This window comes from Sinocyclocheilus rhinocerous, unplaced genomic scaffold (genome assembly GCF_001515625.1).
Source record: "Sinocyclocheilus rhinocerous isolate Xijiao unplaced genomic scaffold, SAMN03320098_v1.1 scaffold293, whole genome shotgun sequence".
Lineage (NCBI taxonomy): Eukaryota > Metazoa > Chordata > Actinopteri > Cypriniformes > Cyprinidae > Sinocyclocheilus > Sinocyclocheilus rhinocerous.
Genome location: NW_015643297.1, coordinates 404,133 through 425,957, shown reverse-complemented (window position 1 = coordinate 425,957; position 21,825 = coordinate 404,133). Strand labels below are relative to the sequence as shown.

Here is a 21,825-nt window from a genome sequence, read left to right as displayed (position 1 = left end):
TTGAGGCAAGTTGGAGCTAAACTCTGCAGGACACCGGCCCTCCAGGGCCGAGTTTGGACAGCCCTGCTATAGAGCATAAATGGCTACCGGGGCCACATGAGAACATATCATTAGCATGTTTACATGTGGGCTTCTGAGGTCTTGGATGTGCTCAGCTGAAACTGATGTAGTGCAGTGAAGTCGGAGCCGAGACATGAGATACACATCATGAGAGAGGAAAAACAGGAAGTGAGGCAAAGAATATTACAACAAGACCTCACTGAACTATACAAAGTCCATTACCCCGCAATCAATACACTATCACTGCGTATGAGTCATCTCCCCCACTGGATATCCATAACCGTCTCAATCTGGAACACGTCCTGACTGGAGCTGCTGTGGACTCTATATAAAACTCCTGCATCCGGCCCATCAGATGCATTTGCTGGTTTGCAGGTCATCCAGTCAGATACCCGGTTCTGGATGGTTCAAAATGAAATGTGGAACTTCAAAAACATAGTGATCAAAGATGGGGACAGAAAGGAGGAAACAGACCAGAAAGCAGCACAGTAGACACAAAACAGCCTGTGTGTACTGAAGCCAGAATGATTTGTGTGCCATTTTGTTGTCAGTTTAATATACATAAACAACTATAAATAAGGTTGAAATATCTGATATGGTATGAAAACTTGATCAAAACGTTGTGTTTGTCTAAGTATCCCAATCAGCCAGAACACTCAAGCAATGAGTTTGGGTGAAACTTTTTGTTTATCTGACAAGTGAGAGTCAGGGGGAACCAATTTGCAATTTAAGGTTTCAAACATTTAAAGACTATCTCTAGAAATGCTGCACATCAATAAAGACTTCTTAATGTTTTGTCCCCCTCAGGACTTTCTGACAGATCTGATGATGTCTGAGGTGGATCGGTGCGGAGACAATGAGCATCTCATATTCCGTGAGAACACACTGGCTACTAAAGCTATAGAGAAGTACCTGAAACTAGTGGGACAGAAGTAGGATTAAAATGAATTAAAACTCATAAACCTGGTAACTTCATTTAAAAGAAAACCTAATAACTAACCTAATAAACCTAAACTTTAATTTAAAAGAAATTAATAAACCTAATAACTTAAATTCTTACTAGGAAAAAGGAAAATTTGTCAAGAATTTGAAAAAATCTTGGGACTTCTTGTAAAAGTCTTGAAGTTTAATGATTTATATTTTTTTACTGACAGACAGGCAAGAAAGAACTTAACTTCCCACAAAGTCATTACCTGTTGAATTTCTTAGAATTGCAATTAAGTAAATTACACTTCTTGTCATTATATTCCAGACTGCTTTTTTTTTTTCTTTCTGTGCAAACAAAAAAGTGCATAGATGCTGTCGTTATTCACTTAAGATCTTTCCATCTGGCATAGCTCTAAAATCTTTAAACTTGACATCTATAATTTGACATCACTGCTGAACAGCTACCACAGAGGAGAAGATTTTCAACTAGTAGCAATTAAAATTATCCCAAGATATCAAATGGCTTTATGAGTCTTGAAGTATAGTGCAAGAGTCTTCTTTTATCGTGCATTTTGTACATTTTGGAGCTCTGAATATACTTTATACTTTTAATATAAATAAAGCCTATAGAGCAGGGCTGTCCAAACTCGGTCATCAATAAAGACTTCTTAATGTTTTGTCTCCCTCAGGACTTTCTGACAGATCTGATGATGTCTGAGGTGGATCGGTGCGGAGACAATGAGCATCTCATATTCCGTGAGAACACACTGGCTACTAAAGCTATAGAGAAGTACCTGAAACTAGTGGGACAGAAGTACCTTCAGGACGCTTTAGGTAAAATTGTGTGAAAATTGTCATTCAAATCAAAGTAGTGCAATACATTCCTTACTATTTCTGGAGACCATCAGATATGCTTGTGAGAATATATAATCAATAATTTACTGCTTTTTTGTGTGTAGTATGTGTTTTTGAAGTTCTGTTCATTTATTTAAGATATCAAGTCAAATATGGGTGCAAAATCAAGTGAGGAGGGAAAGCTTTAGGCTTGGTTTCCCTCAAAAGAGTTTGTCTGATGCTGGGGAAATACTTTCAAAAGCTTAGTCTGTGAGAAAGTGTTGCAGTTTACATATAGCATAGTTTTATATTATGAAATGTTGCAGTTCATTATTTTGTTCATTTTTGTGCCTTACGAAATTAAACCAAATCTTTCTTTGAATCATTTATTTACTTACAGAATGAATTGAGTCAGTGATTCATATTCAGTTCATTCAAGTAATGTAATTGAAATGTGTCTAAACATTTACTGCATTTTGGGATCAATTCTTCAAAGATGGCGTTTATTTTGCACTGTAAAATAAATCCGCTTTTATTATGCATCTCATCTGATGAGTACATTTTTTAAATATTTCTCGAAATGAATATTCATTCCTAATAATCATTCATTTTTGTACAGTACAGTACTGCAGCAGGCTGTGCTAAATGAGTTTTTCCGCATTGTTTACTTTCTCCGTCCCAGGTGAGTTCATCAAAGCCCTGTATGAGTCAGACGAGAACTGCGAGGTGGATCCGTCTAAGTGCTCCTCCAGTGACCTGCATGAGCACCAGAGCAACCTGAAGATGTGCTGTGAGCTGGCTTTCTGCAAGATCATCAATTCTTACTGGTAATGCCATCAAATTCACCTCTCATATAAGCGTCTGCACACTGCAACTGCCTGGCTTATACAGATTTATAGGAATTTTTATTTTTATTGGAAACATGCTTCATTTAATATTTTACAATGGTTAGTTCCAATGTTAGAAATTGGTCAATATGGCATATAGGCACTGTTTAGGCCATGGTTTGAATCTCAGGCAATGAATGAACTGATAATGTGTGTGTGTGTGTGTGTGTGTGTGTGTATGTGTGTGTGTGTGTGTGTGTGTGTGTTAGCAGCGCAAAGTTCGTGGGTTCAATTCCCAGGGAACACACATACTGGTAAAAAATTTATATCCTGAATGCACTGTAAGTCGCTTTGGATAAAAGCGTCTGCTAAATGCATATATATATATATATATATATATACCTTAAATGCAGTGTAAGTCATTTTGAATGATAAGCATCTACCAAATGCATAAATGTAAATGCTTAATAAAAACATGTTAGAATATTATATGACTTACAAAGGGTTTTCGGCTGCTTTTAAATTAATTCTAGGCAGATCCTGAATTAGCAATTTTGTCATTTCTCCAAAAAGCCCATGATGCCTGGCAAAGTAAGACTAATAAGAAGTGAGAGGTCTCCATCTGTCCTCATAGAGACTGTGCTGTTCCTCAGTCATCACCTACGTATTAGCAAAACCATGCTGAGATATGAAATTACTCCCTCCTGCAATGGCCTATTTCAAGATATTCCGTCAGGGGAATGTAATTTTTCTCCCTTTGAGGAGTATCTTAAACTGAATCTTGATAGGTTGGGTCTAACTCTGCCGGGGGTTTTGTTGTGCGCCATCTTTTATGTGTCTCTCTGTCTCAAAAAGAGCAACTTAAACGGCAGATTGTGGTGAGCTAGAGGTCGCAGGAGGGGACGTCCTTACGGCGGTGATGTGAAAATTGAAGGTGGGCGTAACGGTTAAAGGGTGTAGCAGTGAAATTGTTGTGGGAGAGGATGCCGTCCCGCGTTGTTAACACTTAATTAAACGCACATGGTGACTGTGATTCGATGTGGGAATGCAGAACTGAGTGGGAGTGTTGTTGTTTTTGGGCCTGTTTGTTACTAAACAGTTACTCAGACAGTATTTCAGCTCACTGGTTTAAAGTCATCATTTACTCCAGACCTGTATACTGTATACTTTTTTTTTTTTTTTTGCTGTAATAAAAATGTGGTATTTGCTCTCATATTCTTCTGATCAAATCACTTTATTGTCTGTCCACTCTAGCGTGTTTCCTCGGGAGCTTAAAGAAGTGTTTGCATCCTGGAGGCAGGAGTGCGGTAACCGAGGACGACCGGACATCAGCGAACGCCTGATCAGCGCATCTCTTTTCCTGCGCTTCCTGTGTCCTGCCATCATGTCGCCCTCGCTCTTCAGCCTCATGCAGGAATATCCTGACGACCGCACCGCCCGAACACTCACACTCATTGCCAAAGTGACACAAAACCTCGCCAACTTCACCAAGTGAGTGTATTTGTTCATGCAGATCAAGGATAGAACATTTCTCACCAAACTGGGGTTCACAAACCTCAGGGCTTCTTGAGGGAACTAATAATTAATTAAATCATAAACATAAAATTAAAAACAATCATAATAAAAACAATCAAAATAAAACACTTACTAAAAATGTGAAATATTTTATTTATTTACCTGCATGTTTGGTGACCATTAACTAACATCAGACAACCGTGAACGTGATTGCTTTGTTGTATTATTGAAATATTAATTGAAACCTCAGGGGGTACTTCAAGTAAATATTTTACATCAAAAAGTTACATCATGAAGCTATAACATATGATATGATACTGAAATGACAATGAAATTTGATGTTGATCATGAGTTTTAATGCATCATACCCCTGTGGTTGCAGTTAATAAACTCTTGTGCACATTTTCATCTGGACAAACTGTATTTACTGTGTTTTTTGCTGTAGGTTTGGCAGTAAGGAGGAGTACATGTCCTTCATGAATCAGTTCTTGGAACACGAATGGACCAACATGCAGCGCTTCCTGCTGGAGATCTCCAACCCGGAGACCATCTCAAACACAGCAGGCTTCGAGGGTTATGTTGACCTGGGCCGTGAACTCTCCACTCTCCTTTCTCTCCTGTCCGAAGCCGTCTCACAGCTCGATCAGGTGAGGTCCTGCGATTGAACAAATATTGAACGAGTGTTTCGTTAAAACAGTTCATTAGATTGTAATGTACTTATGTGTCTTCATGCAACTCTCACAGAAACAGAAACTGTAATTTGAGATCAGAAAAATAGATTCTGAAAATTATAAAAGAGCTCAATTTAGTTTATCAAGTGATTATCTGATGTGATAAAATACAGACAACACTGGCTCTGAATTTTGATTGGATGAGCTACAGTCAAAGCTAGTTATCTGAAAAAAATAGAAATAGCTGATATATGCACACCAAGTTGCTAGAAACCATAAAATAGTTACAGTTTTAAAATTCACCATTAATAGAAATGTCCAGATTTACACCAACAATTAGTCATTAAGATTCACACTCCACCTGTGTTGAACCTAACAACACCCATTGAACATAGTAAAATCACTGTAATGCACAGCCTCTCTTGCTTCAAACTGTACTGGAATAACATGCTAAACTTTATTTTAAGTGGTCATTAAGTAAAAATGGCCAATCTTGTTATTATCAATGTTAAAAAAACAGTTGTGCTGATTTATGTTTTTAAGAAAACCGTGATACTTTTTTTTTTCAGGATTTTATCGATGGATAGAAAGTTCTAAAGTACAGCATTTATTTAAAAAAAATTGAAATCTTTTGTAACATTATAAAATCATTTTACTATCACCTTTGATCAGTTTAATGGATCATTGCTGAATAAAAGTATATATAAAAAAAATCTTGCTGGCCCCTAATGTTTGAATGACAGTGTACAGTAAATGTGGAAAGTGGCAATATAACGCATCCAGTTAACTTGGCCAGGCTTATTCATGATAAGCTAACAAAACCCTATGAATGCGGTAAAATCACTGTAATGCACCACCTCTCCTGTCTTACAGCTTCAAACTCTACTGAAATAACATGCTAAACTTTATATGAAGTGGTTTTTCTGTAGTGCTATATTGCCTTTACTCAATGGAGTGAGTTCACAATGCTCTATCAAGTTTAAATCCAGTCATTCACTGTTCTGTATTGTGTTGTAGAGTACTATCACTAAGCTGGGTCCTTTAGCACGGATCCTGCGGGATGTCAATTCAGCCCTGACGAACCCCACCGGAGTCCCCGTGTCGTCTCCCACCGAGCGTGTAGGTTCCCCCACTCTACCCAGCAGCAGCCTGTCTACCGGTCTGCAGAAAATGGTCATGGACAGTGAGATCACAGGGTAAGTCAGGGAAAAAATAGTCTTATGTAGCCAGACTTTTCACTTTCAGCCTGGTCTAGATTGCAGGTTATTGTCTATCCAAAAGTAATAAGAAATATCCAGTTTAACTGGTAAGCAAAAGTACAGTCTTGTTTTGCATTACTTGTGCTTCTAACTGAGGAACCGATCTTAAAAAAAATGAGGAACCAAACTTAAAAAAAACTCCAAAGACTTCGGATTCTGTGGGCTCTGGGATGCGATCCATGCGAGTTGATGGCTATTTACTGTGGCAGTCTGTGAAATCAGGGAAATACTTTTAAAGCACTCATATATTTAGCTGAGAATCTTAAACATGACACTGTGTAATGTAAATAAAGCTGAGAGGAAAAGCTGCCAGCTAGTAAAATCTTTATCATTTTGTTGTGGAATATGGTAAAAATGAAGTTGTAAAATGGGTCCCAGGCAAGACTTTTGTAAATGCCACATCTTCTCTTGCTGCTCGACTGATCACCCAGTGCTTTCAAAGAAGATTACTTGCATCTGATAATATCTCCACGTTTTAATAATCAGTTTTCAGATCTTTTACTGTCTGTCTACTTTCTAACTATCTATGTTGCATTAATTTTCTCGACTGGAAGAGCACTGTAATAGCAACGTCAGGATCATGGGTTCAGTTCTCTTAGAAACACACATACTGTTTGAATGCACAGTCAGTCACTTTGATTAAAAGCATCCGTCGAATGCATAAATGTACTGTTTAAAAGTTGTTGTTTGTTTTTGAAAGAGGTCTTTTATGCTCACCAAAAATACAGTAAAACCCTAATATTGTGGAATATTATTACAATTTAAAATAACAGTTTTCTATGGTCATATATTTAAAAATGTAATTTATTCCTGTGATGCCAAAACTGAATTTTCAGCATCATTACTTCAGTCTTCAGTGTCACATGATCCTTCAGAAATAATTCTAATAAGCTGATTTGGTGTTCAAGAAACAATTCTTATTATTATCAATGTTGAAAACAGTTAATATGAATATTTTAATATGTTGATAGTTAATACACTTAATATTTTTGAGAAAACTGTTATACATTTTCAGAATTCTTTGCTTTAGAGAAAGTTCAAAAGAACAGCATTTATTTAAAATAATTTTTTTTTGTAACATTATAAACGTAAAGTCACAGCCTGTCATTTTACACGCATTGCTGAATTAAAGTATTTCTCTCCAAACAAAATCTTCCTGACCCAAACTTTTGAACGATAGTGTACATGTTTTTTACAGTCACATCAGCACACACACATCCATTAGTCATGCAAATGAGCTAGACTGGCAAACAATGAGTTTGATTTGAATTAAGGAACAGCTGTGATCTTCATTTTGTCCCGTTACCTCTTGGACAGGTTGGTGGATTTCACACGGCTGCCCTCACCGACCCCCGAAAACAAGGATCTGTTTTTCGTAACAAAGAATTCTGTGATCCAGCCGTCGCCTGCCCGCAGCTCCAGTTACTCGGAGGCTAACGAGCCAGATGTTCAGATCCCCAACGGCAGCAAGAGCTTGTCAATGGTGGACCTGCAGGACAGTCGTTCTCTTGAGAGCGCTCCCAACACCTCCTTCAGCGACCCCATCAATGACAGCCATACTTCTGTTGGCCAGGGCACAGGAGTGTGGACCACCCGCACCACTAAGGGCAACACACCCAGCGGTCAGACCCTGAGGAGGCCAGGACAGACCCCCACCACACCGAGTACAGAAACTGCCCTGGGGAGGTCCCAGCTGCTTGCCCCGCTCTCGTTCCAGAACCCTGTGTACCACATGGCCGCCGGATTGCCCCGTGCGGTGGCCGATTCGGGATCTGAATGCCAGAGCACCATCAGCTCCCAGAGTAACGCAGAGGAAGCAGCTACTGCGGGGTCAAAGCACCCATTCCTGAGCCAGTCCAGCACGGGGGCCAGTGGCGGAGGGGGCAGCAGCGGGGACGAGTTCATTCGGTGTTCTGGAGAGTTCACTCGCAGACAGCTGTCCCTCACAGAGACCCAACACCAAGCCAACGTACCACGCCAGAACAGCACAGGGCCGCAGCGCAGGATAGACCAGCCGCCTCCAACCGTCACAAGGGGCCGCACTCCGCCCAACATGCTCAACACCGCACCGTACCCCCGCCCCTCCAGTGGAAGTATGATGTCATCATCTCCTGACTGGCCAAGCAGTGGCACCAGACTGAGGCAGCAGTCGTCATCCTCCAAAGGGGACAGTCCAGAATCTAAGCAGCGCACCCTACACAAACAAGTGAGTTAGAGATTTTCACACTTCTTTTTCTTAATGTCTTTTGATGAAAATATCCTTTAAATGTGAGTAAATATTTTGTCATGTCATATAAATTAATTATAGTCCGTTTTACTCTAGCTAAAAATTGTACTCAAAGAAAATAACATTTTAGTGCAAAATTAAATATTCAAACATTTCATTTACCAAAAACCTGCTTGTTGAATAATGCAGATTTGATTAATTATTTTATTTGATTAATTTCTTTTACTTGTTACAGTTCCAAAATACCCAAATGTCTTTAAAACGTTTTTAACAATTACTTTGATTTGATTAAAATCAAATAAAATTAAATGTTGTCAAAAATGTAGATGTAATACAAGCTATAATAGGACTAGTCTATTTTAGTATCATTGAGATACTATTATCGTTTTTATTTATATTTTTAATTGGTTTTATTTTTATATTTTCTGTTTTAATTTTAGTTAGTCATTTTTTTATTTTTTTATTTTTTTAAATATGTCGATATAATTAAATTGTATTGCTATTTTATTTAGTTTGACATTACGGAGCCCCATACTTGACATGCAGGGGAAAAAACAAGATATTATTTATATTATTTAACTACAACTAGGAAATGAAATAATAAAAGATAACCTTAATTAATAATTTGTGTGAAGTCATTGCCTTCGTGCTAGCCTTCGTATGCCATCACAAATGTTACTGTTGTTTATTTATTCGTTTTTTAGGAAATTAAACATGATTTTTGCCTAGACAATAAACTGTTTTAGAAAATAAAATAGACTTACATTAAAGACCCAAGTTATATCAGGAGATCAAAATATCATTGAGGATTGAGGGTCGGCTCTTCTTGAGTTGTCCTAAGCAACCACCTAGCAACCCAACAGTTAAGCACTCAGCACACAGAACACCCCAGCAACCGCACAGCAACACACGGACAACTAGCATTGTGGTGGCAGGTTTTGCGAGGCAGGCACCGCTCACATTTTTTCAGAAATGTTGTAAACCGAATCATTGTTATTATTGCTACAGTCAAGAAAAAGATTTTCAAAGTTCTGTGTTCTCAAGAGATAGCATTTTAAAACCGATCACATCCTTTGTGTCTCTCTAGGTCCGTTAGTTGCAACATTCCCACAGCTAATTTAGATACCACCAAATTATCTAGCACTCGGCTGATATCCTTAAAACAAATTGGCACTCAGATCTCACAGGGGTTAATGAGTCTTTGGTGCATCGCAACAATCAAACGAGGCTCTTTGGTTGAGACGACCGCACAGCCCTCTCGCCGTCAAAGGCGAAAGGAACGGAGCAGACAAGCAGAATTAATTGCTTGAGTGCAAACACTGGGCTAGTGATTAAATGACTGCTCGCATTGTCCAGACTGTTCCTTTGATGTCTGCAGAATTAATCTTCATTAAAAAAATGATCAAGTGTTTTTCCTAGTGAGCACAAGTGTTGTTGTCACCTTGAAAAGTTTTTAGGCACTTGTTTGTGTGTATGAGTGAAATCTAATTTGAGTCTCATATAGATGTTAGCATGGCTAATTATGATACAATAATGTATTTGTGTGTGTGTTTGAATGAACTTTTATTAGGCTCCATCTCCTGTGAATCCCAATGCGTTGAACCGCACTGCTGCGTGGCTGCTGAATATGAATGTGCAATATTTGGAGCAGGAGGGAATTGACCCAGATTCGAAACACCGGGAGGACTTCCCAAACAAGGAGGATCTCACACCAACTGAAAAGGTAATAATGAGACCTCATCCTGCGGCACGAAAAACAGCAGTATATGCAGAAATACAGCAGGCTTACTGTTTGTGTGATAAAATCTGGCCTCCCACGGGCACACAGACAGGAGATGATGATTTCCTATAAAATATGTTTCACTATTTGTCATCTCTTGAATATGATGGACTTTCTGTGAGGACATGATGATGAATATTATTTAGGTCATGCTAATGTTGCTAGGTAACCTTCCTGGAATGACCAATCATGTAAACCTAATTAATATTCATTAGATCAATCTGACACCGAACTTTTAAACATGGTGTAAATTGCAAACTTAAGCACTCTAAACCATTTTCCTTCCTAAACTAAAGAAAGACAGAACCATCCAAGGTTTTTTCCTGATCACCCAGACTTGAGGACATTTTAAGATCAGATCTTGCTTAGTCACTGCATCTTGTCTTAAACTGATACGAGCACTGTGGATGTCAAACTGCAGACAGGTAGATTCGCACTGCAATTGAAATAGACTTTAGATGAAGCTGACTTTTGATCTCTCTAGAGTTGTAATTCAGGAGGACAGGCTCAAATCACTACATAGTGGAGAGCACACATCTGGTTCAGACTTGTCTGCCATCTCTTTCCCCTGCTCTTTAATGAATAATGAGTCAGGCGGAGTGCACTGAGTGTGTACACCCACATACTCAAGCTTCTCCCTCAGCAGAACCCCACTGCATCCGTACTGTTTGAAGCTGTTAATGTAAGTGATACTGTGAAGATTGGTTGAATCCTCTACAGGGAATGTAGCTTATTGCACAACAGCATTTTAGTCTAGATGCTAAATTACAAGACAAAAAAAACACAGGAAACCAGGCTTATTATTCCAAGTCTTTGCATATTTATAAAGCAGACGGTTTCTGTATCTATAAACCCTTAACCAAGCAGAATCTCAAGATGGAGACTATCAACAGTGAGTTCTCAAAAACTTTCTTCTCCGAACAGCTGCATAAAACATTTCATACAACACTTTCTTAGTCTCTGAATAGCCTGAAGCAACAACACAGCAAAAATAATTTTCTAAATCAGCATGTCTGTCTTATTTTTTAATAAAATATGTAAACATCTCTAAAGCAAGATCAATTTACTTGAAGAGCTAAAAATGTTAAGATATTCTGCCTTTATTTCTAGCAAATGCAACTTATTCATCAAAGAATCCTGAAAAAGTATCACAGTTTCCAAAAAAAGATATTTGGCAGGACAACTGTTGCCAACATTGGTAATTCTAATAATAAATCAGCATATTAGAATGATTTCTGAAGGATCATGTGACACTTTAGACTGGAGTAATGGCTGATGGAAATTCAGCTTTGCATCACAGAAATAAATTACATTTTAAAGTGTATTAAAATAGAAACCATTATTTTATATTGTAATAACATTTTGCAAGATTACAGTTTTTTTCTATTATTTTTTTTAACAAATAAATGCAGCCTTGATGAGCAGAAGAGACTTCTTTAAAAAACATTACAAGTCTTACTGATCCCAAACTTATGAGCGGTAGTGTATATATATATATATATATATATATATTGATTTCAAGATCTCAAGGTACATTGATTGCCTGGGAGTTAAACCCATGACCTTTGTGTTGTTAGCAGCATGCTCTACTGTGAGCTACAGAATTCATCTTTGAAATATTCTGTAGCACCTGTTAGATATGTTTCATACAGCTTTGCTGGATTTCCCAGGCTTAGCAGATACGAGATGATTAGCAGGGCTCTGATCGTGTAATATGCATTTCAAACCACAGCCGTACACACCCGAGAACTCCCTCTTTACACAGCTTTTGTTGCTCTATAATCCTGCTATTAGAGTACTTCATTCTCTCTTTCTCCTTCTCAGTATCAGCAGGAGATTGCTGTCCTGCAGGAAAAGCTGCGTATTTCTGCTAAGAAGCTGGAAGAGTATGAATCTCGCATAAAGAGCCAGGATGACCAAACCCAGAAAATGCTCTTGGAGTACCAGGCCCGGCTTGAGGACACGGAGGAGCGATTACGCAAGCAGCAGGATGAGAAAGAGCACCAGATGAAGAGCATCATCACCAGGTGAAGATTTGGATTTGAGGTGGTGTCCGGTCTAGAAACTGAAACATTGTAGGTTCAAATCCCATAAGGGGTGATCCATTAGATATTACAAGGGTTGAAAATTAACTGTTTCCTAGATATAACCTCTGATGGTATTTAAAGTATTACGCTCTAGTTCAGTTAAGCACTTAGCATCTGAAGCATAAAGATGTATATGGCAATTTTATGTTTCAGGTTGATGTCAGTTGAAGAGGAGCTGAAGAAAGATCACACAGACATGCAGGCCATTGTAGACTCCAAACAGAAAATCATCGAAGCCCAGGTGAATTAAATATCTAATCACCTTTTTATATGTCTTTAATCATTTTCAAGTCATGGCAGTGTTTATCGTAATCAAATAGTTTTCATGATGCAGTTCAGCTGGTGCATTTAAATCCAGATGCTTAATTTAAGTGAAAAATATTTGCGTTGACACGCTATACTCCATTGAAAAGTATTTTAAACAGCAATTATCACATTTTTACATAATTATTATATGGTTTAATGAGCTCATATTAAATGAGACACTTATGGAATATATTAATGAATACTAAAAGTATTTGGTTACACAGCAGTGCTATTTAAGTGAACTGCAAAATGTTTTAAAATATACACTTTCCTGTATACCTATACTACTGTTCAAAAGTTTGAGGTCAGTGATTAAAAAAGAAAAAAGAAAGAAAGAAAGAAATATTTTATTAAGAAAGGATGCATTTTAAACTAAGTGACAGTCAAGACTTTCGCTGAAAATTCTGTTTTGCTTGTTAATGCTTTTTAAAATGCTTTTTAATAATTATTTATTATTTTATTAAATAATATAAAATTAGTTTGTAAAACTTTTTAATTTAACTCAATTTTAATGATACTGAATTTAAAAAAAATACAAGCCAATAAAATAACCTCACCTTTATTGAAAGTAAAACAATGAAATTGGACAGAAAATATATTAATGTTAAATATCAATATATTATTTTTAATCAGTTCTATGCAACAGAATCAAATTTAACTGTTTGTTGTTGTTTTGTTTTTTTTAATTAACCTAATAATGTAAAGTCCTACAAAACTATTATTATCAGAGCATGTGAGCAGATATATATATATATATATATATATATAATTCCATTGCAGCAAAAGATGCTTTTTGGATCATTCTCAAATCAGGCTGGAGAACATGATCATCAGTCTGTGTCAGCTTGAGTGCAGCTGTCATTAAGGGTGCATACTGAATAGTAAAAAAAATCAATGATAACTTTTCACTCAAGTTGTTATGCTGATAATATAATTTAATGTATCATTTTCTATCAAACAAGAAAAAAGCAGCGTTTTCACTAATGGTCTTAAATGTTTGTTTCGATTGTCAGCTACTCGTTTTCAGGGTCATAGCGCCCTCTTGTGTTTGGTTTAGATTTCAGCATGATGTCATGATTTGGTCTCTGAGGTTTAAAAATAATGATCTTTAAAAAAGCATCATATGACCCCTTTAATGTATCTGAAAGTTTAATGATGAACACCCGTGTCCTCCGGGGACAATCAGCGTCTTTCCTAAACAGTTTGATGAGCATAAAAACCACCCACTGTGGATTCATTTTAGCACTCATCAAAATCATTAAAGACAGTTTACATCATAGATTTATTTTCTAAAAGACAAGGAGAAATTACTGCTGTAGCTGCATGAATTTTAATTTAAACTCTGTAAATTCATTTTATGGGTTATAGACGGAGTAATTAGTCTGTAATGTTTCAGACAAGAGAGTGCCAGTCACCTTGCGTCCATTGCAGAGTAGAAAGACTTTAATTAAACATTAAATATCATGCACTGTTAATCACCTTCTCCTATCTGACCTCCATTAATGGTCACTCCCCACAGGAGAAGAGAATCGCATCCCTGGATGCCGCAAACGCCCGGCTAATGAGCGCTCTGTCTCAGCTGAAGGATCGTTACAGCATGCAAACGAGGAACGGCATCTCTCCCACCAACCCTACCAAGCTGCAGATCACGGAAAACGGTGAATTCCGGAACAGTAGCAACTGTTAGCGTGGACACAAACACACACAGGCCTACGGGCCTAGTGACGGACAAGGGCTATGGGTAACTCTCTTACAGTATGGAAAAACAGCGCACCCGCGGGGTTAAAATTACTTCACAAAGTCCCTAGTACTGGGTCGAAAATAACTCTTTTTGGGAACTAATTGGATAGGACATTTAAAAGTTGCACAATGTTGTTTTTTCACTCAGTGTATAAAGGCTAATGTGTCTTTTTGAATCCTTTTAGATTTGCCACGCAAAGATGTCCCATGATGCTTCATTCATAGCCCTTGTCACGAGAGCCACTCGGTCACTGATGTAAGCCGTGACCAAATTCTGTATCACCTCTAGATTTGAACTGTGCACATACACCTCTTGATTGGACTTAGCATGATAATAACAAATCATACGTATGTAATTATTTGTTGAAACACTATTTTCCGCTTTCTTTTTATTGTAACTTTCATGTAAACATCCTTTTTTGACCATTTTTGTTGCTTGCGTCACTCCACGGCAGCAGTAGCACAAACCGCTCACTTTTTTTTGTAAGGTTAAAGAGAGGACTTTTAAACATCGCAATTTGTTGCATACTTTTTTTGTATGTGCATAACATTTTAGTCTATATAGAGGCAACGCGCCTCATTAATGTATATAGTTTTCTATGGGCTTTTCAGAGAAAAGAGATTTAGTTTTTTTCATACGGTCTGTATTTCCCGTGCTGAGGTCTGCTGTACTTTATTAACGAAAAACTATGTAAGCTGCCATTATACATTCAGGTGCTGCTTCTAGACAGGGCAAAGATGACAACACACTTTAACCCCTCTGCATCAACGCCGTGGATAGAAATGTCCTCACACTGCTTGCTGTTCACGTGGCCAGTATTAGACTCAGTATCCAACATCATGCCTACAGTACAATCAGTGCGTGTCCCCTACGATGTCTTTCTTCCACTCTATGCACTTTCTATAGCATTAGAATGGACCCTTTAACCAAAACCTGCTTCTGTGGACTTGTTATAAAGGCTATTCAGAGCAGCAAGGACGAAGCATATAGCATTCAGCACTTCTACTGGGTGATAAAGGTTTGAGTTGATGTGTGAAGTGTATTGTGGCTGTTTTTCGCTTAAAGGTTGCAATGTTTCCTGCTCTTCAAATGCGGTTTGCATCAAACAAGCTGGAAGTCAGTGCAGCGCAGCAATAGTTGCATCAACCCTGCAGACAGGACCTTTGCTCCGGTATCAGACGAGCCTGTTTTAGCTTCACTGAACTTTATTCAAATCAGGCTTATGGAGAAGAGTTTGAAGACTGTCAGTGTTTCTTTGTGTATAAATGTCAAATCAAACATCTCCATTTTTCAGTATTCTCATTTATTTTTTTTTATTATACAGGCTTGAGAGAAAGTATGCTCTGTTTAACTGTTGTTTGGAATTGATTTTTTTCATTTATATTTTAAATTATGTTCAGTTGATTTATTTATTCAAATATATTTGTTGTTATAACCCCAAAATTAAGAGTACTTGTTTAAGATTGAATGCTGGGTGTGTCCAATGTTGTTAAAGTCAGCTTGAAACAGAAGTTGAGCTCATTTTTTCCCTATTGTGACATATATCCAGGTGAAACAGCTTCTTGAACGAGATAAAATGTAGGGCAGGACTTGACTTTATTGATGGAGAATTGAGTGGATTGTTGGATCGTTGTTGTTTGCTAATTGCTGCAATCTCATTTGAGAAGAGAAGAGATTTCGTTGCAAGGGGAGAGCACAGGAGAACACATGAATTAAAAAAAAAAATATATATATAATGAATCATTTAAATTAAACACTGCAATATTCCATAAAAAAAAAAATTGACAATTTTGGTTTCATGGTGACTTTACATTTCTTTAAAATTGAAGATTTTTTGGATATTAAAATACCATTGGTGTGAGGTTGACTGTGTTTGTTCAAACAATCGAATCCGAGAAACCTGTCTGAAAACATTATATTTGCTGTTGCGGTTAGTTATACTAGTGATGCAGAAATTGCATACTTCACTTTTAAGACTTAAGGTGAGGTCTCATTTACCATTGTTCTGTAAATTTTCATGGGCAAAATCCATTCATTACAAAAGGAATCAGTAATTTCATGTGTGGCCGATATATTTCCCAGTGTGGGGTTCGCAACGGGTTCAGGTTGGCCACGTGAATTCACCAACGCTGACCAACAGAAAGCTGCTTGGATTGAAAGTGACTTCTGTGTGAGTTGTGCTTCATATATCACTACACACTCTAAAAAATGCTGGGTTATTTCAACCCAACTTTGGGTCAAATTTGGACTAACCCAACTTTTGGGTTAAAAATTTAATGTAAAAATTTAACCCAACAGTTGGGTTAGTCCTTATTTGACCCAAAGTTGGGTTGAAACAACCCAGCATTTTTTAGAGTGCACTATTCACAATAAACAGTGGACCTTTTTGCCTGCACATTTTTGCCGAAATTTCGATAATGTGACCACATCTTTATACTAACCTGTTTAAATACAGAGAAATTGAAAAGAAGCAAACGAAACATGTCTGGACTTCCTGTAACATAAACTTTTAAAGGCAATAGTATGGCATATTAAAACACTTTTATTTTTTTTAACTCCCTTAATATATTATGTGAAAGTCAAAGGGCTGCTGTTTAGTGCCACTTAATTTAAAGGAAGACACCTTTTCCTGTTTGGCATGATTATATATCAAACACCATGTAAAAATCTGCTTTACCTCTACATCTTTTATATGAATGTTTCAGAGCTACGCTGACAGTTTTGCCACATGTACATACCTGAACAGAAGACATACCAATATATAAGAAGTCATTTGTGTTGAAGAAAATGTTCAGTGCAATTCATGTGCAATTGCCTCTAGAGTTATTAAAGTTTTATTTAGCTATTTCAGGGTTCTTACTTTATTTGTTAGTTTACTGTACAGTCCAAGAAAAATACTGGTGTTGAGAAAAAGATATATTGTTTCACCTGTGTAAAGTCAAGTAAATGCTATGGACAGAATGTATATATCCATGTAGAATGCCATTGTCAAGATTGGTGCACTTCAGTGAGTGCCATTCAAAATAAAAGCAAAATATTTGTCCATGAGTGTCATCACTAAAGTCTTTCTTTAAAACATCAGCTGTAATATAATGGAATGAAATATTTGTGATTTATATATTGTAAAAACCTTTTATTTCATAAGAAAACACTACTACTTTTGAATGGAAATCAATGGAGAAGGATGTTTTTGTGTAATTATGGCTAACTGGACCATGCTAACCAGTGAAACTTCGAGCCTTTGGCAAAACCTTGACCTCTTCATAATGGTAATATCAGTCTATTAAATATGTAACAACTGTGATGTTTGAGATCATATTTTGATGAATATCGCTGCCCAGCAAATGTTTGTCACGGATGTTTGAGACCCCAAACAAAACGTGTCACAACGTAAAGTCCGCGTAATCCAGAGAATTCTTTCTAAACATATTATAAATGTTAGAAATGTATTGCTGAAAACACGTTACAAAAACTGAACTGTGGAGTCGGACCGTTTTTCACCATTTTTGTGTTCAGGATTTCGGGCGGGGCTGAAATCTAGGGATGGGCGTATCGATCCGAAGTAACGATATATCGATACTGACGCGAGTAACGAAAGTATCCATACTCAAAAAAATATCGATACTAAGGTGCATTTTATTTACCAGTGGTTTTGTTTATTTAACAAAAATAATAATAATGCGTACAATATGCATTGAATTGGACAAATAACCTTTGTTAGTGAGTAATTGTGTAGGATAGAACTATTTTCCTGCTCATCTGAACACACGCAAATGTTGCAAGACAGAACCAATCAATCACAGAGAGCATTCACTCACTGCCTGGTTACAATTGTGACTGACCATAAAATACAATTTTTCACACACTTTTCCAAAAAATAAAATAAAATAAAATAAGTTATTGATTATTTCAAAGGGTTGACGACATGAGGGTGAGTAATTAATGACAGAATTTTCATTTTTGGGTGAACTAACCCTTTAAGGATTACAGATTTTTATTTATTTATTTCCAGTAGCACAAATAAAATTTCACAGTTTAAATTAAAGCCATGTTTTGGCTCGGTTAAAATCGCTGATTATGGCTGACATTTAAAAACAGTAATGATACAAAATCTCCCCTATTAAACAGTACAGCATAGACTGTCAAGATGTGCCAGTGACTGATATATATCTCTCAGTAGTTTTTCCACATATCTTGAAAATTAAACAATTTCCCCAGTATAAATGTTTGACAGTGACATAATGAATCATTTTAAGGTATTTTCCTTTCCCCCGTAATCACTGTAAACTCCTCATGGCCCTGCAGTAATGGCTTTCAGACTGCTGGTCCTCTTCATGATGTTTGGTACGAACAGCAGTCCGGGCGCTCTCTCGATGCTCTCAATGGGAACCAAGAAGCGTTCCAGTGGAATCTTCTCATCGACTGGCATATTGGGCATCACATAGGACCGTAGCTCCACGTCTCCCCTCGGCTTTTCCAGAATCACCACCTTAAAGAAGTGAGTTGGCACAGCTACATGGTTCTTTCCCAAAACCTGATACTTCACGTACATTTTCCCATCAGGTTCCTGTCTGTAGGTGCATGGAGAGAAAAATTAGGTTCTATTAATTAAATACGTTCAAATATCTTGATTTCAGGCATGTGGCTAATTTAAAATATCTTGAACAGTGGTTCTCAAGTCGTTTTGTCTCAGGACCCAGATTTTACATTTGATTTAAGCAGTGAGCCTTGCTATGGCATAGTCTGGTGATCTTCCAAGATAATTACGTGTTATTTAGTTTCCCTTAATGGCATAACATACAGGCGGTGCAGATTTGAGAGCATATTGAGAGACTTTTACCGGGGTAAGTAGAGTGGTCCAGTGCACACAAAGACGTTCTGGTAATGCTTGATGAGAGAGCGACAATATTTCTCCAAGTTATTCCATGCGTTCTGGTTTAGATGAAGATTCTGTGGGGAAAGATAACCGCAATATTATTAGCCATAATTACCCATGCAAACAGAAAAATAAGCAGTAAGCAAACTTTTTAAATGATTGGTGGTTTTAAAGATTTTATAAAATAAGGTGCTCATGGAAATCTACCCTACTATTTAGTTCCAACACCAGGGTTGTGCAAAATTCAGAATGAATGAATTACTTCCATTTCAATTAATAAGAATTTGAATACCACATAATGAAGAGGAATTTCAATAATCCAAAACAAGTTATGCCTATTTATTTTTTGATATATTTAAAATACTGTTTTCTTAACTGATTAGACATGTATATAAATTCAGTAAAGGTTTAATTATTAATAATAAGGAAATTATTAATAAATAGACAAAAATAAGTTAAATTCGTTGTTATAGGTTAATTTCATGCATTTTCTGATATATTTTTTTCTTTATTAATTAGACATAAATTCATTAATTGATAATAATAAACCAATTATTAATAAATATTAAAAATAAGTTAAATGCATTGTTATAGGTGGCATTTTAAACAGTGATTATTAATATATATTTATTTTCTGATATATAAAAAATCTTGATTGACACTGACACTTATATAAATTCAATAATGGTTTAATTATTAATACTAAACAAATTAATAATCAAAAATAATTTAAATACTTTTAAACATTGATTATTAACATCATCTATCATTTATATATTATTTTATTATTTGTATTTACTATAAATTCAGTAAAAGTTTAATTGTTAAAAATAAAATTATTAATAAACGATTCAAGTTCAAAGTTTTAATAAACACTAAAAAGTAACAAGTAAATACTTTTTATGCAACATTTTAAACTTATTAATAATATAATCTATTGTTTATTTTTTGACATGTTTAAAATAATTTTCTCTTAATTGATTAGACATTTATATAATTCCATTGAAGGTTCAATTACTAATAAAAATAATCGTTGAAAAATTAATATTTAAAAATAAGATAAATACATTTTTATATGAGGCATTTTAACAATAGATTATTAATATCACCTAAGGCTAAATTTTCATTTACCTTCATTCCTTGATCTCCATGAAGAGGATTGAGCCTGTGGTGACACATTGTTCAGGTAGAAGGTGTCATCCATGCCTTTCTGACTCCATTTGTGATTGGCTGCTGCGGCCAGATGACCCCTGTCAACCCCACTGCCCTTGTAATCCACATTAGTCGATCTGTGGTATACATGAACCGAGTCGTCCTCTTTAAAATCGCAGAACTTTCTGTCCGAAGCCCCGGTTATTGTCTCGGCGCTGAGCTGCTCTATGACCCAGGCTGCGGTCCTGTTTCTGGGGTCGTATGAGGTCACGTAAGACTCTCTGCTCTTGATGTTGGACAGGGAAGGGAAGGGAAGCCGTACTTCATAACAGCAGTGGATCTGTTTACAGTGACCTGTCCCGGCTGGTACGGGGTAATCTCTGACGCTGCGTCGACGCTCGGGATCGGGATGACTGGTACGCGGTCCAGCAGTCCACCGCTGTGGCTCGTATCCCCGTTTTTATTAAAGCGATCGCAGGCTGCTGTCAAGGTGGCACCGATGCCTATGCCAGCTGTCACTGACAGCCCGGATAAAACCCACCGCGAGCAGAACACACTTTGCATCATACACGCTTAGTAAATACGGTTAATTAATTTATCTGAATAAAGTGCTGTTACTTTGCCCACCGTATATTTACATAACCCATGTGAGTCAGTCGCACCGGCAAAGCAAGCGCACAGGAAATGTAGTCGCATATTTATGACATCATGCTTTTTCTTAAAAAGGCAGAACAGTTTCAGAATTAAAGTTACTGGGTCATTCCTACTATGCAGTACATTTTCATGTCGCAAACGCTTCTAAATAGTGGAGAATATTCAGTTTAACTATTAGTTTTTTCACAATTAAGTTAAATATTTTATTTAGTCATTTTAAACTTAGGTTTGAGCTGGTGTTTCATCATGTACCCCTTTACACTTCTAAAATGGAAAAAATATTTTTTTTATTTTCCTCTATTGGAAATGTTTCTATCAGAAATAGTTTACATGAATTCCCTGTTAAATATTTAAATGGGTTTTCATGTGTCCTCAAAATCACTTTCAAGCCTGTTATTGCTTTGTAATCAGTGTTATTCTAGTATTTGTTTAGGTACTATTGTAGTCTATTAAAATGTAGAGCTTGTACTTTTTATTTTCTGTTTTGTTTTATTTTAAAGATTTAGACCGGTGTTGGTTTTGTCTTTTGTCTTTTTTTATTTTTAAATCAAATTTTTGTATATACTTGTATCAGTTTCAGTTTTTAAAAGTGACAGTGAAAGTGGCATGATGTGTGGCCAAGTATGAGATCCCATACTCGGAATATGTGCTCTGCATTTATCCCATTCAATTGCACACACACACAGTAGTGAGTAGTGAGCACACACACCGTGAACACACACCCGGAGTAGTGGGCAGCCAATGCTGCGGCGCCAGGGGAACAGTTGGGGGTTCGGTGCTCAAGGGTCTCACCTCAGTTGTGGTATTGAGGGTGGAAGAGAGCGTTGTACATTCACTCCCCCCACCTACAATCCCTGCCGATACGGAGACTCGAACCCATGACCATTGGGTTACAATTCCGACACTAGA

The 21,825-nt window shown here is 36.9% G+C and overlaps 1 protein-coding gene and 1 pseudogene across 1 annotated transcript in view; one reads left to right on the top strand and one right to left on the bottom strand.

Annotated features, from left to right (window-relative positions):
- Positions 1-15,862, top strand: part of LOC107757303 (disabled homolog 2-interacting protein-like) — a 99,023-nt gene extending 83,161 nt beyond the window's left edge. The window contains exons 9-18 of the mRNA XM_016574746.1: positions 1,677-1,821; positions 2,504-2,648; positions 3,903-4,139; positions 4,609-4,810; positions 5,852-6,030; positions 7,411-8,299; positions 9,891-10,043; positions 11,925-12,127; positions 12,341-12,428; positions 14,013-15,862. Of these exons, the coding sequence (XP_016430232.1) occupies positions 1,677-1,821; positions 2,504-2,648; positions 3,903-4,139; positions 4,609-4,810; positions 5,852-6,030; positions 7,411-8,299; positions 9,891-10,043; positions 11,925-12,127; positions 12,341-12,428; positions 14,013-14,180 (2,409 nt within the window). The 3' untranslated portion in view covers positions 14,181-15,862. The remainder of the gene's footprint in view (positions 1-1,676; positions 1,822-2,503; positions 2,649-3,902; positions 4,140-4,608; positions 4,811-5,851; positions 6,031-7,410; positions 8,300-9,890; positions 10,044-11,924; positions 12,128-12,340; positions 12,429-14,012) is intronic.
- A 2,385-nt stretch (positions 15,863-18,247) lies between these two features.
- Positions 18,248-20,926, bottom strand: LOC107757302 (endonuclease G, mitochondrial-like; annotated as a pseudogene).
- Between the last annotated feature and the right edge of the window lie 899 nt (positions 20,927-21,825).